At 41.6% G+C, this 23,613-nt stretch overlaps 1 protein-coding gene across 2 annotated transcripts in view; it reads right to left on the reverse strand.

The window, feature by feature from the left end:
* Positions 1-2,230: 2,230 nt before the first annotated feature.
* Positions 2,231-23,613, reverse strand: part of LOC137290486 (ciliogenesis and planar polarity effector 1-like) — a 51,368-nt gene continuing 29,985 nt past the window's right edge. Inside the window, exons 20-41 of one of the 2 annotated variants that reach the window (XM_067821457.1) lie at positions 22,838-22,918; positions 21,293-21,605; positions 19,757-20,568; positions 18,694-18,745; positions 17,938-18,112; positions 17,267-17,388; positions 16,466-16,577; positions 14,781-14,914; positions 13,867-14,032; positions 13,284-13,389; positions 12,924-13,068; positions 12,674-12,778; positions 12,447-12,541; positions 11,050-11,190; positions 10,340-10,565; positions 9,425-9,962; positions 8,703-8,984; positions 8,111-8,254; positions 6,471-6,605; positions 4,471-4,599; positions 4,030-4,217; positions 2,231-3,394 (exon numbers count right to left, since the gene is read on the reverse strand). In XM_067821457.1, coding sequence (XP_067677558.1) covers positions 3,173-3,394; positions 4,030-4,217; positions 4,471-4,599; positions 6,471-6,605; positions 8,111-8,254; positions 8,703-8,984; positions 9,425-9,962; positions 10,340-10,565; positions 11,050-11,190; positions 12,447-12,541; positions 12,674-12,778; positions 12,924-13,068; positions 13,284-13,389; positions 13,867-14,032; positions 14,781-14,914; positions 16,466-16,577; positions 17,267-17,388; positions 17,938-18,112; positions 18,694-18,745; positions 19,757-20,568; positions 21,293-21,605; positions 22,838-22,918 — 4,423 coding nt within the window. In that variant the 3' untranslated portion in view covers positions 2,231-3,172. The remainder of the gene's footprint in view (positions 3,395-4,029; positions 4,218-4,470; positions 4,600-6,470; positions 6,606-8,110; positions 8,255-8,702; positions 8,985-9,424; positions 9,963-10,339; positions 10,566-11,049; positions 11,191-12,446; positions 12,542-12,673; positions 12,779-12,923; positions 13,069-13,283; positions 13,390-13,866; positions 14,033-14,780; positions 14,915-16,465; positions 16,578-17,266; positions 17,389-17,937; positions 18,113-18,693; positions 18,746-19,756; positions 20,569-21,292; positions 21,606-22,837; positions 22,919-23,613) is intronic. The other variant, XM_067821456.1, reaches the window with a different exon arrangement.

The raw sequence follows: 23,613 nt of genomic DNA on the forward strand, positions 1-23,613 counted from the left end.
TAGTTACACATTGAATTACTTATTTCAGCATGGATAGTAGCGATAATAACCGACCTGTTGTCTTTTACAGTAGTATTATTAGCCATTTATGAAACAATGATCGTGTTTTTACAGCAGGTCACGTTTCATGTTTACTGGCGAACAACACCTTTTCACATGGTTTTGAATTGTGTCATGTGCGGAAATGCAGTTATGGCACTCTTAGAAAGAGGTATCTCTGTTTTGGACAGACCAGTTCTCCTTGCAATTCATCCCACCCTTTGATGAATTAGTGCGATTGGCTATACACAGGCCAAAAATACAGCATTAGTACAATGTCAGTCAAGACAAGAAAGGTATCAAGATGAGGTTCAGAGCAGTAAATACTTGTAAACACAAAGGACACTACACACATTTACACAGTTAAACAACAAGGCATTACAGGGTAATCCTCATTTTGGTAGGGCAATAAATAAATGAGAAGATATCGGACAGAAAGCAGAACACACATACTTATGTTTGTAATCATGTCTAATGTTTCGTAAACACACACACACACACGCACACAGTACAAACATTTTTTAGGCCAGTGATCAGTACCTATATATAGAATTAATCTTTCATATCCAAATTACATTAAGTATAAAATCATATTTTAAGGGACACCTGTGTATTGTATTATATGAATTGCATCAATACTGAACAAATAAAGAAACTTCACGAGTTACTTTATAATCGAAACATACCACAGTTAAATGGGTAGATTGGTCAAGTCAGACCTGGCTGTTATATGGTATTGTCCATATTATCTACCCATTTTCAATATAATTCATATCTCTAAATGTGATTATTCTGTTTTTGTTAAGTATATGTATCACCCACCTTATGACAGAGAGATGTCACTTTGTTAGTCTCGTGCAAGTTCCTGAGTGAAACTGACAGGTCAAAATAAACATTTCAGGGACCACAATGCTTAGAGAGATACCATATATAGTAGAAAGGTTAGATCGTGACTTGATGACCTCATTTCCACTTGTATTGGTCATGAACATGAAAAGCTTTCACAGAACTATGATACTGAGCTGCAGAAATTCAATAAAAAATATTTACGATAATGCTTGTTCAGAGTTATTGATGTTTAGGGAATGTATATAGTTTGCCCTGTAACGACCTTTTTGGTATAAGTTGGTGTAATGTTAACACTGGATACAGACCAAAGTAAATACATGTACACTTCATGAAAAATCAGCTACATTCACTCTATCAACAGCACAAGTTCACATACAGGATATATATTCATGCATAATCATCAGGATGTGTGTATGTATGGTCGGCTGGCTGGTTGGTTGGTTTGTTGCTTAATGCTACAATTAGCAACATTCCAGCTATATGGCCGCAGTCTGTAAATTTTCAAGTCTGGACCAGGCAATCTAGTGATCAATGACATGAGCATCCATAGACACAATTAGGATACAATGACATGTGTCAATCAAGTCGAGCCTGACCACCCAATCCCGTAAGTTGCCTCTTATGACAAGCATTGGTTGCTGAGGATGACCCAGATCTTCACCTCTTAAACTTGTGCTGTAAGATCCAGGTACTTCACTTCGTAATTGACGTCAGCCCCCAGCCAAAGGTAATACGAGTCATAACCCCTTTGGGCAATCAAAGTTGTTGTGTGAACTGTTAAGGATAGTAAACCAGCTAAAGCAGCCTCTCAAGCAATTAATGCAGCGCAATGGTCTAACAATTTCTGATCCCTTCTCTTCTGACAGGATGTTGCACTCCATCCAGAAACATTCACCAGTTGGTGATAATAAATCCTCTGGACCTGGGGCTCCTTTCACAAAGCAACCTTTATTAAAGTTAACCGTACGTCTCATTCTTTAAGACTGTACTAACGCTACCTTAGTGACTTAGTGCTTTGTGAAAGGAGGCCTTGATGAAATTTATGCTGAATTATACAAGTCCTCCAACCCCCTCCACCACTCCCATCCCCCACCCCCCAAGACAACAAGTGAACATGGAATGAACATCTGTGAAAAACAATGGACTCCACAATTCTAATTCTGGGATTTAATGGCACTGATTTCAAAACTTGAAGTGTTGGACACCTATGAGCTGACCATAAGAGATATTTTCTTTGCTTTACATGTAACCAATCTTGTACACATTTCCAATTAAGAATAACTGCAAATATATTTTTTCTCCATTTGATAAGCTGTGCTAAAACTGAGAACAGAAAAAGTAGTAAATATGTATATGTATTTTATTTCTCTTGTATAAAAGAAGTGACAAATGTCTGGATGGAATCACTGATAAAACTATCACCAGTCACTTTCTCTATCTGATTTACATCATGTGCTCACATAGAGACTTACTGCTAATAAATACTAAAAACACATATTAAGTAAAATATCTAAATACATAGATAAATAATTGAAATAATATCACAGACAGCAAACTGAGGTCAAAAGCATAATCTTTACAGGAAACAAAGATAATGAGGAAATCTTGAGGAGCAGTGTCTCCACTGGATTAGTTGAAGATGCACTGGGGTAGTGTTAGACCCACAAGATTAAGTGTCTTTACAAGAATACTTGAGACCAGAGAGAATAAATAGAAAAATAATATCTACAAGTTAACTGGACATTCCACAGGTCTGAAATCCTTTCCAGGAATACTAGGGAACAACAGGATGAATGGAACAAAAGCACCTACACTAAAAAAAGCCTCTGGTGGACATGTTCAGAATCCACAGAATCAGAAGCAGACACAGGAATAGGAGTGCCCACAGGATGAATGGCAGCCCTACAGGACTAGTTTAGAATACATTGGAGTGGGCGAGTGAGTGAGGTTTCACAGTCATAGAGGTACCCACAGGAACAGACACACACACACAGGAATAGAAGTACTCACATTACCAGTGGAAGACACGAAGGAACCATGTAAAATGATATCATCATTGACTGTACAATTAACATTTACATTATCTTCAGTTTCAATAATAGCAATAACCTTTGTGTGTCTACCACAGCATTAAAGTCTTCTCATGCTCAGACCAAGTTTCAAGGAAATTTTCAATTACGTCATTGATAAAAGTCCCCTCATCATCCATAACCCATAGCCATTACTGTGTTGCTTTGCATAATAAACTTCATGGAATGCCTCATCAGTTCATCCAGAATCAGGACTAGATGTCATCTTCATCCGCAATGAGTCTGTCCACTGCATCCCAGTCTATGACACTGGCCACACTGCCACTTCCAATTGATGCAGCATCAGCAATGTCCCATATTTCACCAACATCCACAGAGTTGGCGTAGAGGTAGTCGTCCTCACCCATCACTTCATTGTAGTAGTCGGATCGTCCATCAGACATTGGGTAGTCTAAGGCCGAAGCTGTTCCTCCAACCTAACACAGAAAGAGATGAGTTTCAACATCACCTAATCATCTATATTCTCTACGTGAGGTTAGTTACTGTTGCATTATAGACAGGAATATTCAACCAATGATGAGTCTGTAAAATAGGCTCATCCAGCACAGTGTATGATGAGTCAACATCTAAGCCAGAAGAGTGTTATCACTGACGGTGGAATACTTTACAAGGATGGGTGACTGATAGGCAGTTTATCATCCCTGTGGGTGTGATGTATGAAGGGATTTAGGTACATTTGATAATGAACATTTGTGGAATGGACAGTTCACAGTTGGTGTGTGGTTTTCTTAGCAAGTTATGGGTATTTGAGGATGATGAGGGTTTGTGGGGTTTTGGTTACTGGTTGAGAGGAATTGCTATTGGATGGTGGGGTAGGTGGATGTGTGGGGATATTGGTAGGGGGTGAAGTGAGTGTTGTCAGGAACAGTTGGTGGACTAATGGCAGATGCTCTTGATGTTGCTGGGTTCTACCTGAATAAAGCCAGTAGGGGAATTAAAGCCAGGTCATTGCCTGGATGATCACTTTACATGGCAGTTCCAATAGTACCCAACTGTCAAGTCACAGATAATGCATATACAATGTTTGTAGACATACAATGTTTGTATTTACCGTGTAGACAACAGATGTGTCGTCATCTGCATACAGCAACTGTCGAACATCGTCCTCCATGACCCAGTCACTGATCTCCGACCTTGTCTCCCATCCCTCTGCTATATCTTCCTCCATTGACCTGTAGGGGGTGCTGTATGGACGGGGCCGAGTTGCATCCCTGCCAGTTGGGTATCTGCGACTTTGGGCTGAAATAATTATTAAGAAAATTTCAAGTCTGCTTCTGCGATGGAGAATGAAAGATATTAAGGACAACCATTGTGTCTCTTTTATTAAGAGTTTTCATAGAGAATGTCTTGACATTTACATAGAAAAAGTTTTACTTCATACATTACAAACTTTTTACATTACAATCTTTTAACATGATGTTAACATCTTGTAATATGTTCAGTAGTGTCTGGTGTTTCTTTCATATAATGAGGATGACTATTTCAAGGTTACCTGCTCGTCTGAGAGTTTCTGGAGCTTGAGCATTGATATCTTGCAACTGTTCCACATAATTTTTGGCAGGATGTGCCGGCTTTCTTGCCTTCATGAACGTACGCGGCTGGATGGTCACAGTCTTTCCTCCTGTGACAAAAGGACCTGTGTTCTTACTCTCATGCTAAACATGCTAAAGAGTGTGAATTCTGTTTAACATTATTATTGGCCATATTCCAGCAATATCACATGAAAGAACATAAAGGACTTCATACAAGATATATATGAAGAAACGAAACCCAAAGTGTGATCACAAAGCCATCCATCCATCTGACGACTCCTACCACCAGCCTACTCTAACCACCAGACCACCAGCCCACTCTAACCATCAGACCACTCTAACCACCTGCTCACTCTAACCACGAGCCACCAGCCCATTCCTACCACTAGCCCACTCTAAACCACCAGCCACTAGACCACTCCAACCGCCAGATTACTCTAAACACTAGACCGCTCCAACTACTAGACCACTCCAACCGCCAGACCACTCCAACTACTAGACCACTCCAACCGCCAGACTACTCTAAACACTAGACCACTCCAACCACTTGACCACTCCAACCGCCAAACTACTCTAAACACTAGACCACTCCAACTACTAAATCACTCAACTAGCTCACCCTTACCACTTGATCACTCCAACCATTAGATCACTCAACTAGACCACTCCAACCATTAGCCAACTCCAACCACTAGACCAGACAAACCATAAGATCACTCCAAACATTAGATCACTCAACTAGATCGTTCCTACCATCATCACTCCAACCACTAGATCGCTCAAACCACCAGATCACTCCAACTACCACTCCAACCGCCAGACTACTCCAACCACCAGACCACTCCAACCACCAGACAACTCCAATCACTAGACCACTTCAACTACTAAATCACTCAACTAGCTCACTCTAACCACTAGATCACTCCAACCATTAGATCACTCAACTAGACCACTCCAACCAGTAGACCAGTCTAACCACAAGGCTACTCCAAACACTAGATCACTCCAACCATTAGCCCTCTCAAACCACTAGACCAGTCCAACCACTAGACCAGACAAACCATAAGATCACTCCAAACATTAGATCACTCAACTAGATCGTTCCAACCATCATCACTCCAACCACTCGCTCAAACCACCAGATCACTCCAAATACTAGACCCGTCCAACCACCAGATCACACCAACCACCAGACCACTCCAACTACTAGATCACTCCAACCACTAGACCACTGCAACCATTAGATCACTCCAACCACTAGGCCTTTCCAACCACTAAATGATTCCAACCATTCAATCACTCAATTAGATCACTCTAACCACTAGACCACTCCAACCACCAGACCACTCCGAGTGTCTGACCACTCCAACCACCAGACCACCCCAACCACTAGATCACACCAACCACCAGAACACTCCAACCATTAGATCACTCCAACCACCAGACCAGTCCAACCATTAGATCACTCCCACTCCAACCACTAGACCACTCCAACCACCAGACCACTCCAACTACCAGACCGCTCCGAGTGTCTGACCAATCCAACCACCAGACCACTCACACCACTGAGCAGTTGTTCATCTTGTTTAAAACCACACAATGCAGAATTCTAGATACATGATGGCAGTCTGTAAATAGTTGTGTGTGGACCAGGCAGTCCAGTGACTGGCAAAATGAGTATCAATGTACACATTTGGAATAGTATGACATGCCTCAAACAAACCAGTGGTCCTGACCACACCATCCCTTCAGCTACCACTTATGGCAAGCATGTGATGCTGAAAACCAGTTATAACATGTATGTTCACACACAATATGCAGATCTTCCAACAGCCAGGTAGACCAATAGCTGTGAGCAGAGAACTACCACAGTTTGATACTACAGTACACTGTATACAAAAAGTATTTCCCAGTCCAAGTATGATGTGTCTTTTCCTCCTCAGTACCCTGGGTACCTTACCTTTCAGTGTTCTCCGTGAGGTAGAACTAGCATTCAGTTTCTTCAGCTGTTCTACATAGGTCTGGGGTTTATGCTTCGGGCCTGTGGGGGTTGGTTTTCGATACGTTCCCTGCCAACCTGTAGAGTGTGTTCTCACTGCAAACATCAAACATACAGATATGCTTTCAACCTCATTAAATCCATATACTGTAACAGGAATACAGTAATATGTTCTTAACACACACTCTTAGAACAAGCTGACAGGTATAAGAAATGGTTTATTGGGTCCTAGGTACTTTCTGGTCATTTTACTCAAAATGTGCATACCAATCAAAAAATATACCTAACCAAAATTCATGGTCCCTTTGGGATCATTATAAATATAGTTTACAGTCTGCAAATACTCAACCCAAGCACAACACTGATTAGTGTTTCAATATGAGAGGGAACTTCATTGGACTACAGAAAATATGTTCTGCACAATGGGCAACATTTTACTGTGTTGGGATATATTATAAAAGTGAAATGATAAAGTAATTAAACCAAAAACAAACACAAGCTGCACCATCTCTGATCATTTGTACAGGGAAACAAGACGGTTGTCTTGCAATTACTATATACGATAAACTGAAAGAAAACAATCCAGTTTGTTCACCGTATTTCTCAGGTGTTTCAGAAGCTATCGCCCTACTACAACCTTGACCCACTGTGAAGTTTCAGTGAACAAACACAAAACTATCCTGGTTTCATAGAGCAGGAAACTATTGAATAATACAAAATATAAACCTGAAGTGTGCTTCTCACTATATGTTAGGTCATCTCTTGTTTTCCCAGAATAACCACATTTGAGGTTTTTGTTTAGGAGGGACAGGTTTTACTTTTTGTTAGTAAGACCGCTTCCCAGGTTTTACTTTTTGTTAGTAAGACCGCTTCCCAGGTTTTACTTTTCGTTAGAAAGACCGCTTCCCAGGGTTTACTTTTCCTAACTTTATATGAACATCAACATTCAAATTATACATGAGTGTTTAAAATCAACAGAAAAATATTGTTCAAGATTAAACTCATTATACAAAGGTTTTCTGAAGCGGGATTGGAACCACAATTCTCTCATCCGTTGGTAGACGCTCTACCGCACGGCCACTGGGTCGACGAAGGTGGAGTGGTTAAATTATCTACTTATAGTTACTGTCATAAAATTGATTTTACATGCGCTTCAGTTATTGTCATGTAGCTTCATTAAATTATCATCTACATTGTAATTACCCATCATTGACCGTATGTATGTTAGAGAAAACACTTCTCCTAGGTATTGGTAGACAATGTAAAACCGAGTGTTTTCTCCTATACATAACAATGCCTACTGGGTTCCAGAAACCACTGCAAGATCACACTTTCATTCACATCATTTTCACTGAAAATATATATTGAAACATGGTAAAATTTCTCCCCTGCAAGAATACATTTTTTTCCACAGTGGTTTGTGGACCAAGTCTGGACAGGAAAATTCAGCAACTGAAATCACAAAGATGATTTATCCCCTGTACGCAAGAATACAGTCTTTGTCACAGTGGCTTGTAGACCAAGACTGGACAGGAAAATTCAACAACAGAAATCACAAGTGATCTACAATACAGGAAGTCACAAAGAAGTTTGTTTCTGACCTGATTCTGGAACATGTTGCCGAGGGACGACCGGTGTAGAGTATTGCCTCCGTGGTTTCATCTCCTGGAGACGCTCTGCATACGTCTTTACCCGCCGTGGACCTGTGTCTGCTTTCCGCGCTGTGCCAGGGATGTGTTTAGAACCTATAGATAAAAATGAGATACACTATATTATGATTTGTTTGAAATCAACCAACTGCATCATTGTATCCTGTCAACCAACCGATCTTGGAATAAGGGCAAAGATTTGGACATTGTTGTTCTGTAACATATGGCAATTCATTTCTTCATTCCATGAGCATCACAGCAGCAGAAGAGTGCCATGATTCCCACCAATCATTGATAGTCTGAACACCCATCCCATAAAGAGCATGCCAACAGCAGATGAGTGCCATCACTCCAGGTATTACCCACACAGCAGCCACACAGGAGTCCAAATATCAATTTTAAGCTGAAGGTGCCTCTTAACATCCCCAGTTCTTTACAACTGCTGATGATATTGTCCCATCCATAGGACAGTTGCACATGAGTACTAGAGTTCTGACCTGTCCATCAACACCCACAGTGACAACAGTTAAGACCTCAAACTCACCATAGAGCTTCTCCTTCTCCTGCGTTGTGGAGTCTCGTGCAGTGTTCTGTCGACTCATACTAGACAGCCTCTCTGTGTAGCTGGGCCCCGACCTCTTCACTGGACCTTTACGGAGCTTCTCAGGATGCTGCAGCCTCACCAGCTCGGTGAAGGATTTGGGCTTGTAGGGCTTTACTGGGATGTTGTCCTTCTTAGGTTCTGATGTGGGGCTCTTGCTGTAGCGCTCAAAGGGCAGAGGCTTCTCGTCCATTTCTTCCACATGCCGAGCGTAACTCAGGAGATCTGGAGAAGTGAGTAAAGATAAGTGAGAAGTCCATCATCCTGGCATCCATGGTAACAGAGTGAGTGAGTTTAGTTTTATGCCACACTCAGCAATATTCCACCTATATGGCGACTGTCTGTAAATATTCAAGTCTTGCATGGTATCAAAGAGTGTGTCATCTGTAACTACATGATGGATATACATAATCAGAGATTGGTCTATAGATAAAACCTTGTTGGGAAAGCTAATTAGCTAAAACCATTAACCCACATAATAAAACATCAATGAAATGTTTCAATACAGTATGATATTGAAACCAAGCATTATACAACCATATTTTACCAAACACAACCCCTTGTAAATGATTCCTGTTTCCCACAATTGTAACAAGTCTTCCATGGCCAAATACTACAGGATAACACAACAATCCCCTTCACAACACATCAGTAAACAGTCTAACCTGCTGTGGATCCGCCTGTTCGATCAAAGTCTGAATCAAGTCCTTGCTCCAATAACAGTTCTTCTGAGAAGGTGAGAACATCATCCCGACGTCCAGGTCGTTCCTCAAAGTTGTCTGAAGTCTTCAGGATTCCTTTCCTCGTGGGGCTATCAGGACTTCTGCTCCTCCTCAGATCAGTTTGAATAACCCTCGTTCTCTCCAGGTTCCTAGACCTTAGTGACAATGTTGGACTTGCATCGGTCAGCGTTGGCTGAAGCACCTTCTGTCCTGGCCTTGGTGGAGACGTTTTCCTCTTTATCTTGGGGGTCAGAGTTGAAGGACGCTTAGGTGACAGGGAGGACGTTCGCTTGGGAGAAACTTTTCGTGCAGCTTTCCGTGAAGCCTGTTCTTTGGGAAGACATGGCTTGTCAACCAAAATATCTCCAAGCAGCATTTCAGCTTCTTCAAATCGTCTGTCCATGTTCTCCTTGCCAGTGTTCTTTCTGAAGGCTGTCCGTTCCTTCTCAGCTTCTTGAAGTGCTTTGCTTCTTAGTGTTGCCTGCATCATACAACAACTTTTAGAAACAACCAACAATACATCAGGGTATAAACCATATGTTTTGTATTACAGTTCACTATGAAATTACAGACACTGCCATGAAACATGTTAAGAGAGACAGGATAGTGTAAATAGGAGAAACTAACAAAAAAATCTCACATTTTCTAAAAATACTTTGCTCCATTCAATTTGAACACCCAGAATGGGTTATTTGCAACACGGACTGTCAGATTCTTTAATTCACATGCCCGACAGTCAGGGTTAAAATTCTGACATATGGACACCTGCAAGTTTTATATCTAACCAGCCCTGTGATATGGCTGAAATGTTTGTTTCATACATGAGATACACAAGTAAATCATTTCTTCGACACATACCTCCGGGACAAGATTGCTGGGTTTGAATGGACTGACTTCCCTCTCCCGCAGCTCAGCTCTGTGTCTGAGGAACTCCCGCTGTCTCTCTGAATATTTCTCTGCCATCCAATCCTGCAGCTCCCTCCGGCGTTCCACGTCATCCTGGTTGGCATTCTCATGCGCTTGCGTCACAATCTGCTTCAGCTTCTCCACACTCATGCGTACCCTCTCATTCACTGCGGCGCTGCTGTACAATGAACAAATGAGTTTGGTTTTACGACACTTTTAGCAACATTCCAGCAGTATCGTGGCACAGGAGACCAGAAATGGGCTTCACGTATCGTGCCAATGTGGGGAATCGAAAGGTCTTTGGCATTATGAGTTATTGCTTAAGCCACTAGGCAACCCCACCGCCCACTGCTGTACAACATAGACTGTATCAGAGGTAAACACACTCATCTATATCCAGTTGTATTCAGTTTGTGGTGCCAGTATGCACTGAACCTGTCTCATAACCTCATTGTGCAGTGCTGAACTTGATCTACTGTGTAATAATAATGTCTACCCAATACACTACACCAAAATTGGATGTCATATAATGAGTTTTAACTAACATTGCTCTCTGACACTAATTTTTACAAATGCCTTTTTCATTTTCTAAGAAACTTGGACTTGCTGGTACTGTTAGGTGATATGTTCTTTACAAGTATGAAGATCCATGCAGCACTTACCTCCCTTTGGCTTTGTAAGCCAACATCTCAGCCTCTGCAGTGGTTATTCCAGCCTCGGCAAGGTCAACACCACCATCAGCGATGACCTCACCGATGATGTCACTGATGCCACTAAGGCCAGACATGTGACTTGCATCAGCACTGACAGAAACACACAAGAAAATTATATTGTTATAAACGGGCTTAAACTTTCTCACTGTCAAGTCAGTCAACATCCAGAATATTTACCAGAGAACATAGAAAGTACTGTATCAGGATTCATGACATAATACAAAGTAAGTGAGTGAGTCAGCTAAGTTTTATACCACACTCAGCAATATTCCAGCTACAGTCGTGCCCCATTTATCCGAACCTCAGATATCCGGAAAACTCGCTTTCCGAACGAAAATTCCTTAAAACGAATTCACAACATTGTAAAATTACTCACCTATCCGGAAATCCGGTTTCCGTAACCGTAGGGTCATTTTCACAGAGAAAACACTAAATTATGTGCATGTTTTGTCTTGTATATCCGGATGGCTGAGCACCTGTATGTTTACACATGCGATTACCGAGTGCCGAAACAAAGAATTCTGTTGGTCACTATAATTATTAATTGTAGTTGGATATTATCCAATCAAATGAGGACCCACAAGTAGACATGGCCTTGTCGGAACTTCGCGATGTACTACGATCCTGTGCACAAGTTGCAACTGTGACTGTTACTGCTGATGATCTTTTGAATGTCGACAGTGACGAACTGACTGACAAAGTCCTCTCGCTTTTCTACACAGCCAGTGCAAAAGGCTATGATTGATTTCTTCGAGTGAGCAAAACTGCATGAACAGGTATGAGACATTGTATGCACTGATATTTGTGTATATGTACCGTAATCAATAAAGATTGTGTCTGATGCCTACTATGTTCATTTCTTTGTACGTTTCTTATACATATGGCCCGTGATTCAGATATTCGAAAATTCGCTTATCCGGACAATTTCAATGAAAACACAAGTGTTCGGATAAATGGGGCACGACTGTATATGGCAACCTGGTGTGAAGAATGAAGGGAATGATGTAAAGGGGCATCCAAAATCTAGAAATAATAGTCAAAATGACAACTTTAGCATTATGAAATGAAACAAAATTGCTCTGAACAGAAACCACGGAGAAGCCATGGTGGATCAGTTCTTTGAGAAAATCAATCTTCGTATCACTGTTACTTAATCTACACCAGATACACTGCAATGTAAGTTTATGTGAAACATAAATCGTACATGTTTTTAGGTATGTGAAAGGTACATCTTAGTGTCAGGACTGCTAAATGTTCACAAAATCATATCAGTGACCCTAACCCCTCAACAATTAGATGACATCTAAAGGTAATGTAGTCCTGTGATGATGTATGTTGCATGTTACCTTGTTCTGGTTGACTTCTTGGACTGCGTCGATCTGGCACTTGGCTGAGGAGACCTCTGGGAAGATTTTGGTGTAAGTCTGCCCGACACTCGTCCCTGATTGAAACAAATCAAGAAGTCAACACAAATTAATGCAGAGCAAATAGTTTATTGAAACATACTTCTGGAATACTGTGGCCATAAAATATAATGTAATTTCTCACTCAATAAAAATTTGAAAAAACTTGCCTCTTTGGAATCTCTTAATGGTGATGAACTTCTTGAATCTGAAGTTACCTCCCTTTGAGCTGAAGGATGTGCAGCATCCACCATTGCATCCAGTGTGTTGAGCATCTGTAAACAAATGAGTTAATATCTCCACATTTATACTGTATGTTAGTGCTTTTTGACTTTTATGTGAGGATAAATGCAATCAAGTTTTCAAAACTCTTTCACATAAATCATGCCCCAAGTGAAATATAAACTCTCTGTGACTTACAAGATGAGTGTTCATGAAGTCTGACTCCATGTTGTTGGACATCTCATCTATAGCTCGCATCTGCTCGTTCATTTCTCGAAGTCGTCGGATCATGGCCACCTTTGACTCCCTCATACTTCCTCTTGGCATCAGGGCCACAGACGCTCTGTCACATGATAAACAATGTCAGTGATTTCTGAAAGCATCTGGGAAACTGATAATAGTCAGATACCTATCTGTAAAGAGTGAATACCTGTCGTTACTGAAGGGTGCTTGGTTACTGACATTCTAACACATAACAAACAAGCTACAGCTTGAATAACAAGTTGATGTACTGCAACTACTGACAATTAGCCAGCCAACACATCCAGATTCACAAACCTGTCTTCCCCAGCCTGCCGAGACTCAAACATTCGGACGGTGACGGCATCATGGTGATACCGCCGAGGTGGTTCCAGGTCCTCTCGCAGACCTTCCTCCACAGCATCTAAAACAGAACAGCACTCAAATCATCATGGGATGGACATATATAATCTGATGATTAACAAAAAGCTGGAGGACTGTATCATGCAAAAAGGACTATCACAAGAGTAAAAGATTTTTTCATGTTGAACGTACTACTACATGACAGGATGTCTGTCAGATGATGGGATAGGTGTATCAAACCGTCACTGAGACAAGACTTTAACCTACTCATCTTAATCTAACTAGAAAAATGGCTATATGTTTTTATGTATATCTGCCCAGTAGCAGGTACACAAAGCCATCATGCAAGGTTGCATTACTCATGCAAGGTCGTGTTACTAATATAAGGTCACATTACTCATGAAATGTCATGTAACTCATGCAAGGTCATATTACTCATGCAAGGATATATTACTCACACAAGGTCACATTACTCATGCAAGGTCACATTTCTCATGTAAGGTCAGGTTATTCATTCAAGTTGTCAGGGAAGACTCACCCATGGTCTGGCCCATCCTGCGTGCCATAGTAGCAGAGATGGAGGAAGGTTTAAGGCTGACATCAGGCTGTATCCTCTCCTCAGATGGTCTCTCATTCAGATCTTTCATCACTGCAGAGGCTCGAATGTCAACCACGTTGAGGTAAGAACGACCTGGGCCCTTCCCCTGGAAGATGATGTAACAATATCTACACTTGCCTACAGCAGACAACTCATGTCTCTTGCCAACACACAAACATGCCAGAAATGATGGACAGTATTGTTCTAAAGATACAGCAACATCAGTGGGTGAACATGATCAACCCAGAAAACACTTTGACTCAAGGATATGGAATGATAACAATGTAGGGATGAACCTGAAATACATCATTTCAAGATCTTGGTGTATGACACTATCTTCTCCATCCTCATTAGTAAACAGCAGCTTAGGCATGTGAGTACAGGGGATCTTCTTATCCTATAATCCCGGATTCCGGCTTCAACACTTATCCCACATCCACTATTTCCATGTAACCTCCAAGGCATGATATGGCAGGAAAGATTAAACCTGATCATAATCTCTGTCTCAGTGCTCTGGGGATGAAAAGTTTCTCAGTAACCATAAGCTGTCTTTATTGTGGACATGGTTGTAACATTCTGTGACTCACTCTCACTCAAAGTCATTATCCCCATAAAACTCACATCAACCAAAATTTGCCAGCATATCTACTCACTTACTCACTCACTCACTAAAAGTCATTATCCCCATAAAACTCACATTAACCCAAATCGCCCCTCTATCTACTCACACACTCACTCACTCAAAGCCATTGTCCCCATAAAACTCACCCACACAATCACTCATTCATTGACTCACACCAATTGGTCCCACTCACCACCACATATACTCACAGTCCCTCACTCACTCTACTTACAGCAGGGGCCCCTTCTGATCCTGGCTGAGGCTCTTCATCTCGGAATCGGAGCCCGAGGAATACGTCGGGTGGCACAACTGTCCCTTGCATGGCTTGGTTATACTCAATCAGGGCCTCCTGGATTGGATCAACACCTGGAACAAGCCCAGAAAAGTTCATTTTCAGTCTACAAGGGATAAAAGCAACTACCATAAGAACCCCAATGACAAAATATACTCCTGTCTCAGCATGTGGTGTCTCAAAATTACAACTGTTGAGCACTTCTTAGGCACAGAAAAACAATTGTTTTTATATAGCAAGGATCAGTTTTCTGAATTATTTCCAAAATATTTTATAAAATATTTAAAAAATTGCTATTGATATTAACTGTTGTACTCCATGGGTATTTCCACACACCTGCATCCATACCCTCTCATATGCGTTCATCTCCCTCCGTGTCCTACCCCTCTAACACATCTACCTGCTAGCCTCACCTGTAACCCCTGATTTAACCTGTAAACCTCATCTCACCTGTAACCCCTGATTTCACCTGTAAACCCTATCTCACCTGTAACTCCTGATTTCCCCTGTAAATCCTGATCTTAGCTGTATCCTGATATCATCTATGTTACTAAATTACAAATATTTTAGATATTTAAATACTTACCTTACCATAGGGCTTATGCATATTACCTCAAGCATTGCTTAAAAGAGATCAGACAGTCGTTGATACGCCATTCTACCGAATGGTTACCTCATGTATCGACGAGTGCATAGGAACGGAAGTGACGTGATCTCCCTAACCGTGCATGCGCGAAGAATCCAAAACTTCACTTTTACTTCAAGCGTCTTACCTGTCAGACATGATATTTTGTTTGATTGTGCTATTTTGCTACTTGCTTTGTATTAAAGTTGTTTTTTTGCTCTGGTAGGTATGGTTTTTCTACCTTTTCTCTTATTAGTAGTGAAGATTACAGTAATTTATCTTCTCTTACCTGGCTACCTCGTGTTTTTTGACTCAAGGCAATATCTCCTAGTTTCCATGTTGTTTGTCCATTTTTCCTTGCACATGCTGGTAATGTTGGACCCCAGTCCGTCTTCTTGGCCAGTGTGTGTTGCTGTGCACGTAACTTTGCTTAAATATCCATTTGTTGCTTAAATATCCACTTTTTATGCTTTGCGTAATTCAATGGGGGTAGCCATTTTGATTGTGTACTCCCTTCTGTCTTGTTGTTAGGGCGTGCTCATTTTTTCTGCAGTGGTGTTACTGCATTTTTCTGCTGTAGGTTTTTTTTTCGTTTAAACCAAATTCCTTAAAAATTTCTGATCTTACCTGTAACCCTGATTTCATCTGTAACCCTGAACACGCTTGTATCCCCTGATCTCACCTGTAAACCTGATCTCATCTGTAACCCCTGATTTCACCTGTAAACCTCATCTCACCTGTAACCCTGATCTCACCTGTAACCCCTGATTTCACCCGTATCCTGATGTCACCTATATCCGATGATATTACCTTTAACCATGATTTCATCTGGAACCATCATCTCAACTGTATCCCCTGATCTCACCTGTAACCCCTGGTCTCACCGGAAACCATGACCATACCTGTAACCTCTCATTTTAGCTTTAACCCTGATCTCATTCGTCAACCCTGATCTTAGCTGTGTCCTGATATCACCTATATCTGTAACCACTGATCTCACCTGTGTCCCTTGTTATAGATGTGGCTGCCTCTGCTGTGCGCACAACTTCCATAGCTGGGTCTGTCAACATTTCCCCATCAAACAACTCTTTCGTCATGGTGGCAAAGTCAACCTGTCACAAATTTGTTAAGTAAGCCTTAATATCTTTAGACAACATCCATGCTGATTTTTCATTGTTTCATGTGTGATATGTAGCAGCAAAATTATGGACATCTCTACGCTCTTGCCCCTCCCAGATGACTCCTCACCCACGGCCTGCCCCATGCCCCACCAACCTCAGTTAGCTCCCTCCTATATGACCCTTCACTCACAGCCTGCTCACTGCTACTCCACACACAGCCTGTCTCCTCCCAAATGACAACTCACCCAAAGCCTGCTAACCTGCCCCTCTATCCCCAGCTTGTTCACTCCCAAATGACAACTCACTCACAGCCTGCCAACCTGCCCCTCTATTCCCAGCTTGTTCTCTCCCAAATGACCCCTCACTCACAGCTTGTCTCCTGCCCCTCTATCCTCAGCTTGTCCCCTCCCAAATGACTCTGTGGTAATCCACTCTCATCCCCCTTGCCCCTGCTCATCCACCCTGAGATTGTCCTCTCCCAAATATCCCCTCACCCACAGCCTGCCCCTTGCCCCTGCTCCTCCACCTTCAGCTTGCCCATTTCCAAATAACCCCTCACCCACAGCCTGCCCCCTGCACCCATTCCTCCATCCTTAGTTTGCCCCTCCCAAATGACCCCTCACCCATTGCCTACCCCTTTCCCCTGCTCAGATTGCCCTCCTCTATCTCCTACTGCTCACCTTCCTCCTCCTCCTGGTCTGTTGTTCCTTCATCTTCATGGCCAGCTGGTACTGGAAGCCAGCAGCCGAGTCGTCCCTCACTCCTAGAGCCCGACCGAGGTGCAGGTATGCATCAAAGGCACCTGAAGGGGCAATGAATGATGGGATGAAACATTCTGAGTCTGACAATACCATCCCCTGACAAGGTTGCTGGTAACCCGACCACAGAATTCAAGTGATGAAGACACACGTGAAGCTATGATAATAATGACACATGTTGGTCCTACTTTATATACACTGTTTGCTAGGACAAAAACATGCTCACCCAAGTCAACCTATCAACAGTTCTCAGAACTTTCAAGTGACACAAGTGCAGTTAATGTGAGTATTTGAGCGAGTTCAAAGGACAATCATCAAACAGTTTTCAGCAAGGTCCCAGCAGGAAACACTAAAGTGTTTATATGTGGTATGTGAATCAAAGTGATGAAGTTGCCTTAACCACTAGGGTACCCAACCTTAAGGTGAAGCAGTTACTCCACATAGAAGTATAACCTGTCATGAACTCTGCTCACCAGGCTTCCCTCCTTACATCCCCACAGGGTACAATGTGTGAAGCCTATTTATGGTGTCCCCTCTGTGAGATTGCTGGAATAGTGACAAAAATTAACCCTCTCACTCACTCACTCACTCACCAGGTCTCAGTGCATATCCATCATCAATCTCCTGCCCACTGTCATCCTCCTCTGTATCGAGACTTTCCTCCTCTTCTTTACTCTCCACCTCCTCTTGCTGTGGTTTCTCCTCCATCTTCTCCTCAGTCTTCTCCTCCATCTGTCGCTCAGGACTCAATTCTTCACGGAAAACACTCTGCATACAAAGTCACAACATCACAACTCATCAAACTCACACATGAAACCTCTACATCACTTAACCATTGAGCTGGTTTTACACCAATTTCAAGCTATAAGGAACGTTCATCATTTAGCGGGTGATGATGATTTTTATGGAATTGCCATGTACAATGTGCATGACATCCCGTAAAATTAATGTAGAAAGTATGTGACCCCCCTGCCTGTCATGTATAAATTAAAATGAACCCCCTCCAGAACATGTGTATAAAATTGATGACCTCGTACCTCCCCACAACAAAATGGGTGACCCCTCCTAAAAATCATCATCACCCCCTCCCCCAGCCATCAATTACGAATGCTTCCTAACAAGATTTTTTCCTACATTAGACTCCATACACATCTTTGATATTATAAGTATTTTCATGACCACCTCATCATTACACACACCAACAGGCAGACAAGCTATCTCCTGATACTGTTCATGTATAACATACAGGCAACAAGTCTCTTCCATTCACTGAGGATTTCAGTTATCTCTACCACGATGGAAACAATGTTTACTGATGCTTTCGACAGCAAGTGGGAAAAGACACTTACTTGAGCAGCTGGTTTCTCTGGGGGAGACTTGACTTTCCTGACTCTTCTTGGACTGGAGATAACAGAATATGTAGGAACGAGTGAGTGATTTTGGTTCATTGTCATTTGGAGTAGAATTTCAGTTACATGCAAACACTGGTCTGTCAAACTGATATGTGAGTGAGTGTAGATGTGCAACACACTCGGCAACATTCCAGCTATATGACAGTAGTCTGTGATTAATCCAGTCTGGACCAGAAAATCCCATGATCAACAGCATGAGCATCGACCTGAATAACTGGGATAAGATGACATGTGTCAACCAAGTTAGTGGGCCTCACCATCTGATCCCATTAGTCACCTCATATGTCAATCCTGGGTTACTGAAGATAAATTTATACCTGAGTCCAAACTGACATATGGGCTGTCTTGGGAGGCAAGTTTGGTCCCTTGATGTGCTTTCCTTATTCAGGATTTTTGGTTGTGTCTAACCTTTGTTCACTCGAAAGTATTTATGAAAATTACCCGTTCAACTTGGACACAAAGATGTCAGACTCATTATTCCTACATGTAGGCATTATGTAAGATGGGGAAGCAGGTTTGGATGTTATGACACTGCCGAAATCCACAAGAACTGAGAAGATACCGACACATCAAGAAACAGAATCAGGGTAAATCACCTACAACCACACATTTCTGACATGGTACAGTACACAACCCCTTGAGTGATCAGGCAGCCAGATTTATAAATGTTTAAAATCTATTTCTACCTTGTGCAGAATAGCATTCAAAGATTACATTTTAAGCTGCAAGGGAAGATGTGTAAGAGAAAAAGTCATGTCATAGAGGAGTTTAAAGTGATCACTCAGGATCACAGCCAATGCATAACTAGGGTAAACAACTCAACAACACTTAAGAGGGTGTCTTTGACACTTTACTCTACTCCTATTTGGGGAAGAAAATGACATATGAAGTGCTATCTCCAAATGTCAAGAGCTTAAAAGACCATGAAAATCAGCAAATGTCTTAAGTTTGAAAGCATTTCCATCAATCACATTGTTACTGTTTCCATGGCGATGTCTACCTTTTCTTAGTTACTAGGCTATCCTGAACCCTCTTAACACTCAGAAGCTGCTGGCCAAACCGCTGCTTGTCCATCTCCGTCTGCTCCTTGATGTACTGTCTGTGAAACTCCTCAAGATGGCTCTGCTTTTCTAGCTCCCTCTGGTGAATCTCCTGATGGTGACCAATGACATACTCTGGTGGGACCAAACGGCCAAATGCTGGTGGTCGTCCGATGTTCAAGAAGGCTGGCTCTTGCTTGGACATTTTCAGTAATGGCATCCCAAGATGGCCATGGTGAGATGATGGAAACTGATTGGATGAAGAATGGTCATACGGTGGGGGGTTGATGGGGAATTGACCTGGAGATGTCTTTTGCAAACCTTGGAAGAAACTGGACGGAGCCTGATTGAGATGAAGTAATGGCATTTGTGGAACGCCCTTCTCATGCTGTTGGGTTGGATCATTCCATGCCGACATAGGGATGTGAGGTAGTTTGAAGCCATCATTCATATCTCTTTCTGCTGGTATTCGCAGAAATTTGGGAAAGGAGGAATCAGCAGAATGTCTCAAATCAGATATACCAAGTGGGAGAGAATTCTCCTTCCCTGGTGAGCGTCCAGACTGGGAGTGTTCTGTTGTGGTCCTCAAGTTCCGCATCTCTCTCAGCACCCCTCTTATTGGTGGCTGCTGTGAGTGGTGAAGGTCGTCCACAGCCACTGGCCTGTCCTGACTTCCATGAGATGGAGCTTGGTGTTGAGGTGTGATGGGATGGCTCTCAGCATCAGGACCATCTATAGCACCCATCATCGCCATCAAACTCCGGTGTTGAACCTGCCATGAAAAGTGAGTTGTAATCCTCAGAGGACTAGAATATACACTACAAACAAAAAGAAAGGGCGCATCCTAAAATTTGATAGTCATGTGTAAACTTAAATGTGGAGAGGCCATTTATGGTCTAAGGTAAATGTAACTTTTTGTGTGCTTCAACAGCACTTTCAACAGCATGTGAGAACATGCTGCGAAACATCTGATTCAATATTCGTTGAGTTTGGGTGAAATGAAACATCGTCAAAGTCTGTCTTTCACATGCAATAGACTGTTGTGCTTGGGCACTGGAATCAAACATGGTGCTGGTGTGTATCAGCACCCTTGTTTTTTGCTGTTTTTGACAATGTTTCAAATTCTAGGGTATTCCCATACTTTTTGCTTGTAGTATATTAGTATATTATAGTACTTCTCTAAATGAGACACCGCCTCGTAACTATCCTCAATACTCATTACATACATTTCAAATACTTCCATCTGGGACAATACAGACATAAAACATACCAGTAATGATTAGAAGTATTAGAGGACAGCTAACAGATGACATTTATATTACAATACCCTTTAAAATCCACAGGAAAGACATACATTGCCAGTTTCTTGTTTTTATCATGAACACCTATGCACATTTTCATACATCCATGTAATCACATCAATACAGAATGTCTTGCTAAATAATTCACTGTGGAAGAACACCGTTACAGCAGATATCTGTGCCGCTTTCACCAACCTCCATTATCCTCCGCATCTCTGAGCGCACAATGTTCTGCAGCTGTGAGGCCAGATCAGCACTGACAGCTGACCCTCCACTTTGTCGTGCACTATCTGACTCCCTCAACACAGGGCTTGGAGAACGGCCCTTTCGACTCCTCGTAGTGCTACTGGGGCTCTGTCGTGGACTCCGGAAGTTACCTCCCCTGTGTGAGCCTCTGGAGGAGGAGCTCCTCACGAGGGATGAGTTGAGTGGCTGCTGCAGGGCCTGTGCAGGTAGCTGGATGGTTCTGTTCAGCAGGGACACACTGCCTCTCTGAGGGCTACCAGTACTGTAGAGGAAGAATCTTGCATTATCATCAGCCTTATTTGTTTGAAGCTTAGCTGTTGCTAAATGTTACTCTCATTAAAATCATAAGTATATTAAGATGGCAGTCAGTAAACATTATAGAATGGACCAATAAATCCACTGATTTACATCACAAGTATTGATATACACTGTTACAAAACATCAACCAAGTCAGCAAGTCTGACCAGTCAATCCCACTTAACAAACAGCATGGTTGCTGAAAACCATTTCTAACCCATCTTAATTAGGGTTTAAGACTTTTGACAGAATCTGGTAAGTCACCATAACAAAAACACACATCTTCTTTCTGATCCGACTATTTTCAAATAAATCAGAAAGTAAGAATTATTGTGGAATAAGTTTGTTTTCGTTTAAGAATTAATTTACTAGGTGACTGATCAAAATCCATAAAATACATGTACCATATCAGGTGAGATTTGTAATGCCAGCATAAACTTTCTTGTACAAACATACCAATGATAGTGTACCAATGATTGTTACAAGTGCCATACATTAACATTAACTTGCAACTGTCCTAGCGTTATGAGAGCTTCAAAAATCTAGAGCCTGGATGGAGATGAAGTTTCATAATGTTCAGAATACTGCTTTGCGTACCTCAGTTTGAGTTGAATGATTTCATCAATGCTGCATGTACAGCGTTACAAAAGTCAATAAAACTGTTTCAGTATATATGAATGTTTATTGATACAGTATCATTCATTGCCTCCTTAATGCACTCTGAGACCTTGTGTTTAAAAATAATTGATGGCTAAACAGTACATTGCATACATTAAATGAGTGAACTGCAGTGAAAGCAGGGGCTCCAATACATTTGTCCTACGCGCAGTCATCCTAATTCATATTATTTAGCTGATACATACATGTATATTTATCATTTTGCGTGATATCTCAACTTTTCATGAATGATCCTGATTCATTATCTGTACATGAATACTTTTGTGGAAATATTCTGCCTGTTAATGGATCATGGCACATCAGCTGCTGTCAAAGCCGTATTATTTTTAAATTTTAGGCTTGTGGAACAAATACTGTCTTTAGCACTGTTTAGATTGAGTTGGTACATGCATCCATACACTCGTACATTTTGTAAATTCTGGTCTTGACACCATGGCCCACTCCAGGGGAATTAAGGTAATACATTTTTTCACAGTCTTTTCAGTATTGTAGTTATCATGAGCTTGTCAAATCACCTACCCCTTGATGATAGAGAGATGTCCCCCTTCCAGTTCATCACTGGCCAGAGAGCTCACGTCAATAGAGCTGCTGTCATCACGGCTGTGGATGGAGGGAATAAAACTTTATCATCCAAAACTGTGTTGCACAGGAAATAGTGCTTTTGTGATATTAAATTGTATCTCCTTGGAAATACTATTTTGACAGTAGATTTTGTACAATGGCCTGACATCAACATATACATGACTCACAGTGCAATGACATCAATAACTTGATGACATCACAATGTTTTGACATCGCTGCACTACCAGTCTAATGGCAGATCCATGTTCAGAGATGTACAGTTTTCATGATAAAGGGAATCTCACCTTCATGTCTCCTGATATGAGATATATCAACACTCTTTGATAAAAGTAAAACTACACTTGGCAAACCTCGGATATTTGTACACTTTATCAACTGGTGGTGATATATTTGACATTAAAAGACACTTTGGTGAGATTCTCTATTATTCACCAAGCATCAGAGAAAACTACAAATGGGCAAGACAGCTGATCAGCATGTGTTATTCCTATACCATGGAAGTGTAACAGGCCAAACATCTAAAAACTAGATAGCATGCAAATGATTTTGAAATGTATTAACAAACATGATACATCATATTTTCATCACATTCTTGCTTAAGCCATGCTCAGTCCAAGATACATGATGGACCTTTTTTGCCACGTTAATCTTGATTACCTATAAAACTTATCAAGGTTTTTCACATTTAAAAAGGTTTAAGTTGACAAACCATT

This window comes from Haliotis asinina, chromosome 7, assembly GCF_037392515.1.
Source record: "Haliotis asinina isolate JCU_RB_2024 chromosome 7, JCU_Hal_asi_v2, whole genome shotgun sequence".
In the NCBI taxonomy this organism is placed as follows: Eukaryota; Metazoa; Mollusca; class Gastropoda; order Lepetellida; family Haliotidae; genus Haliotis; species Haliotis asinina.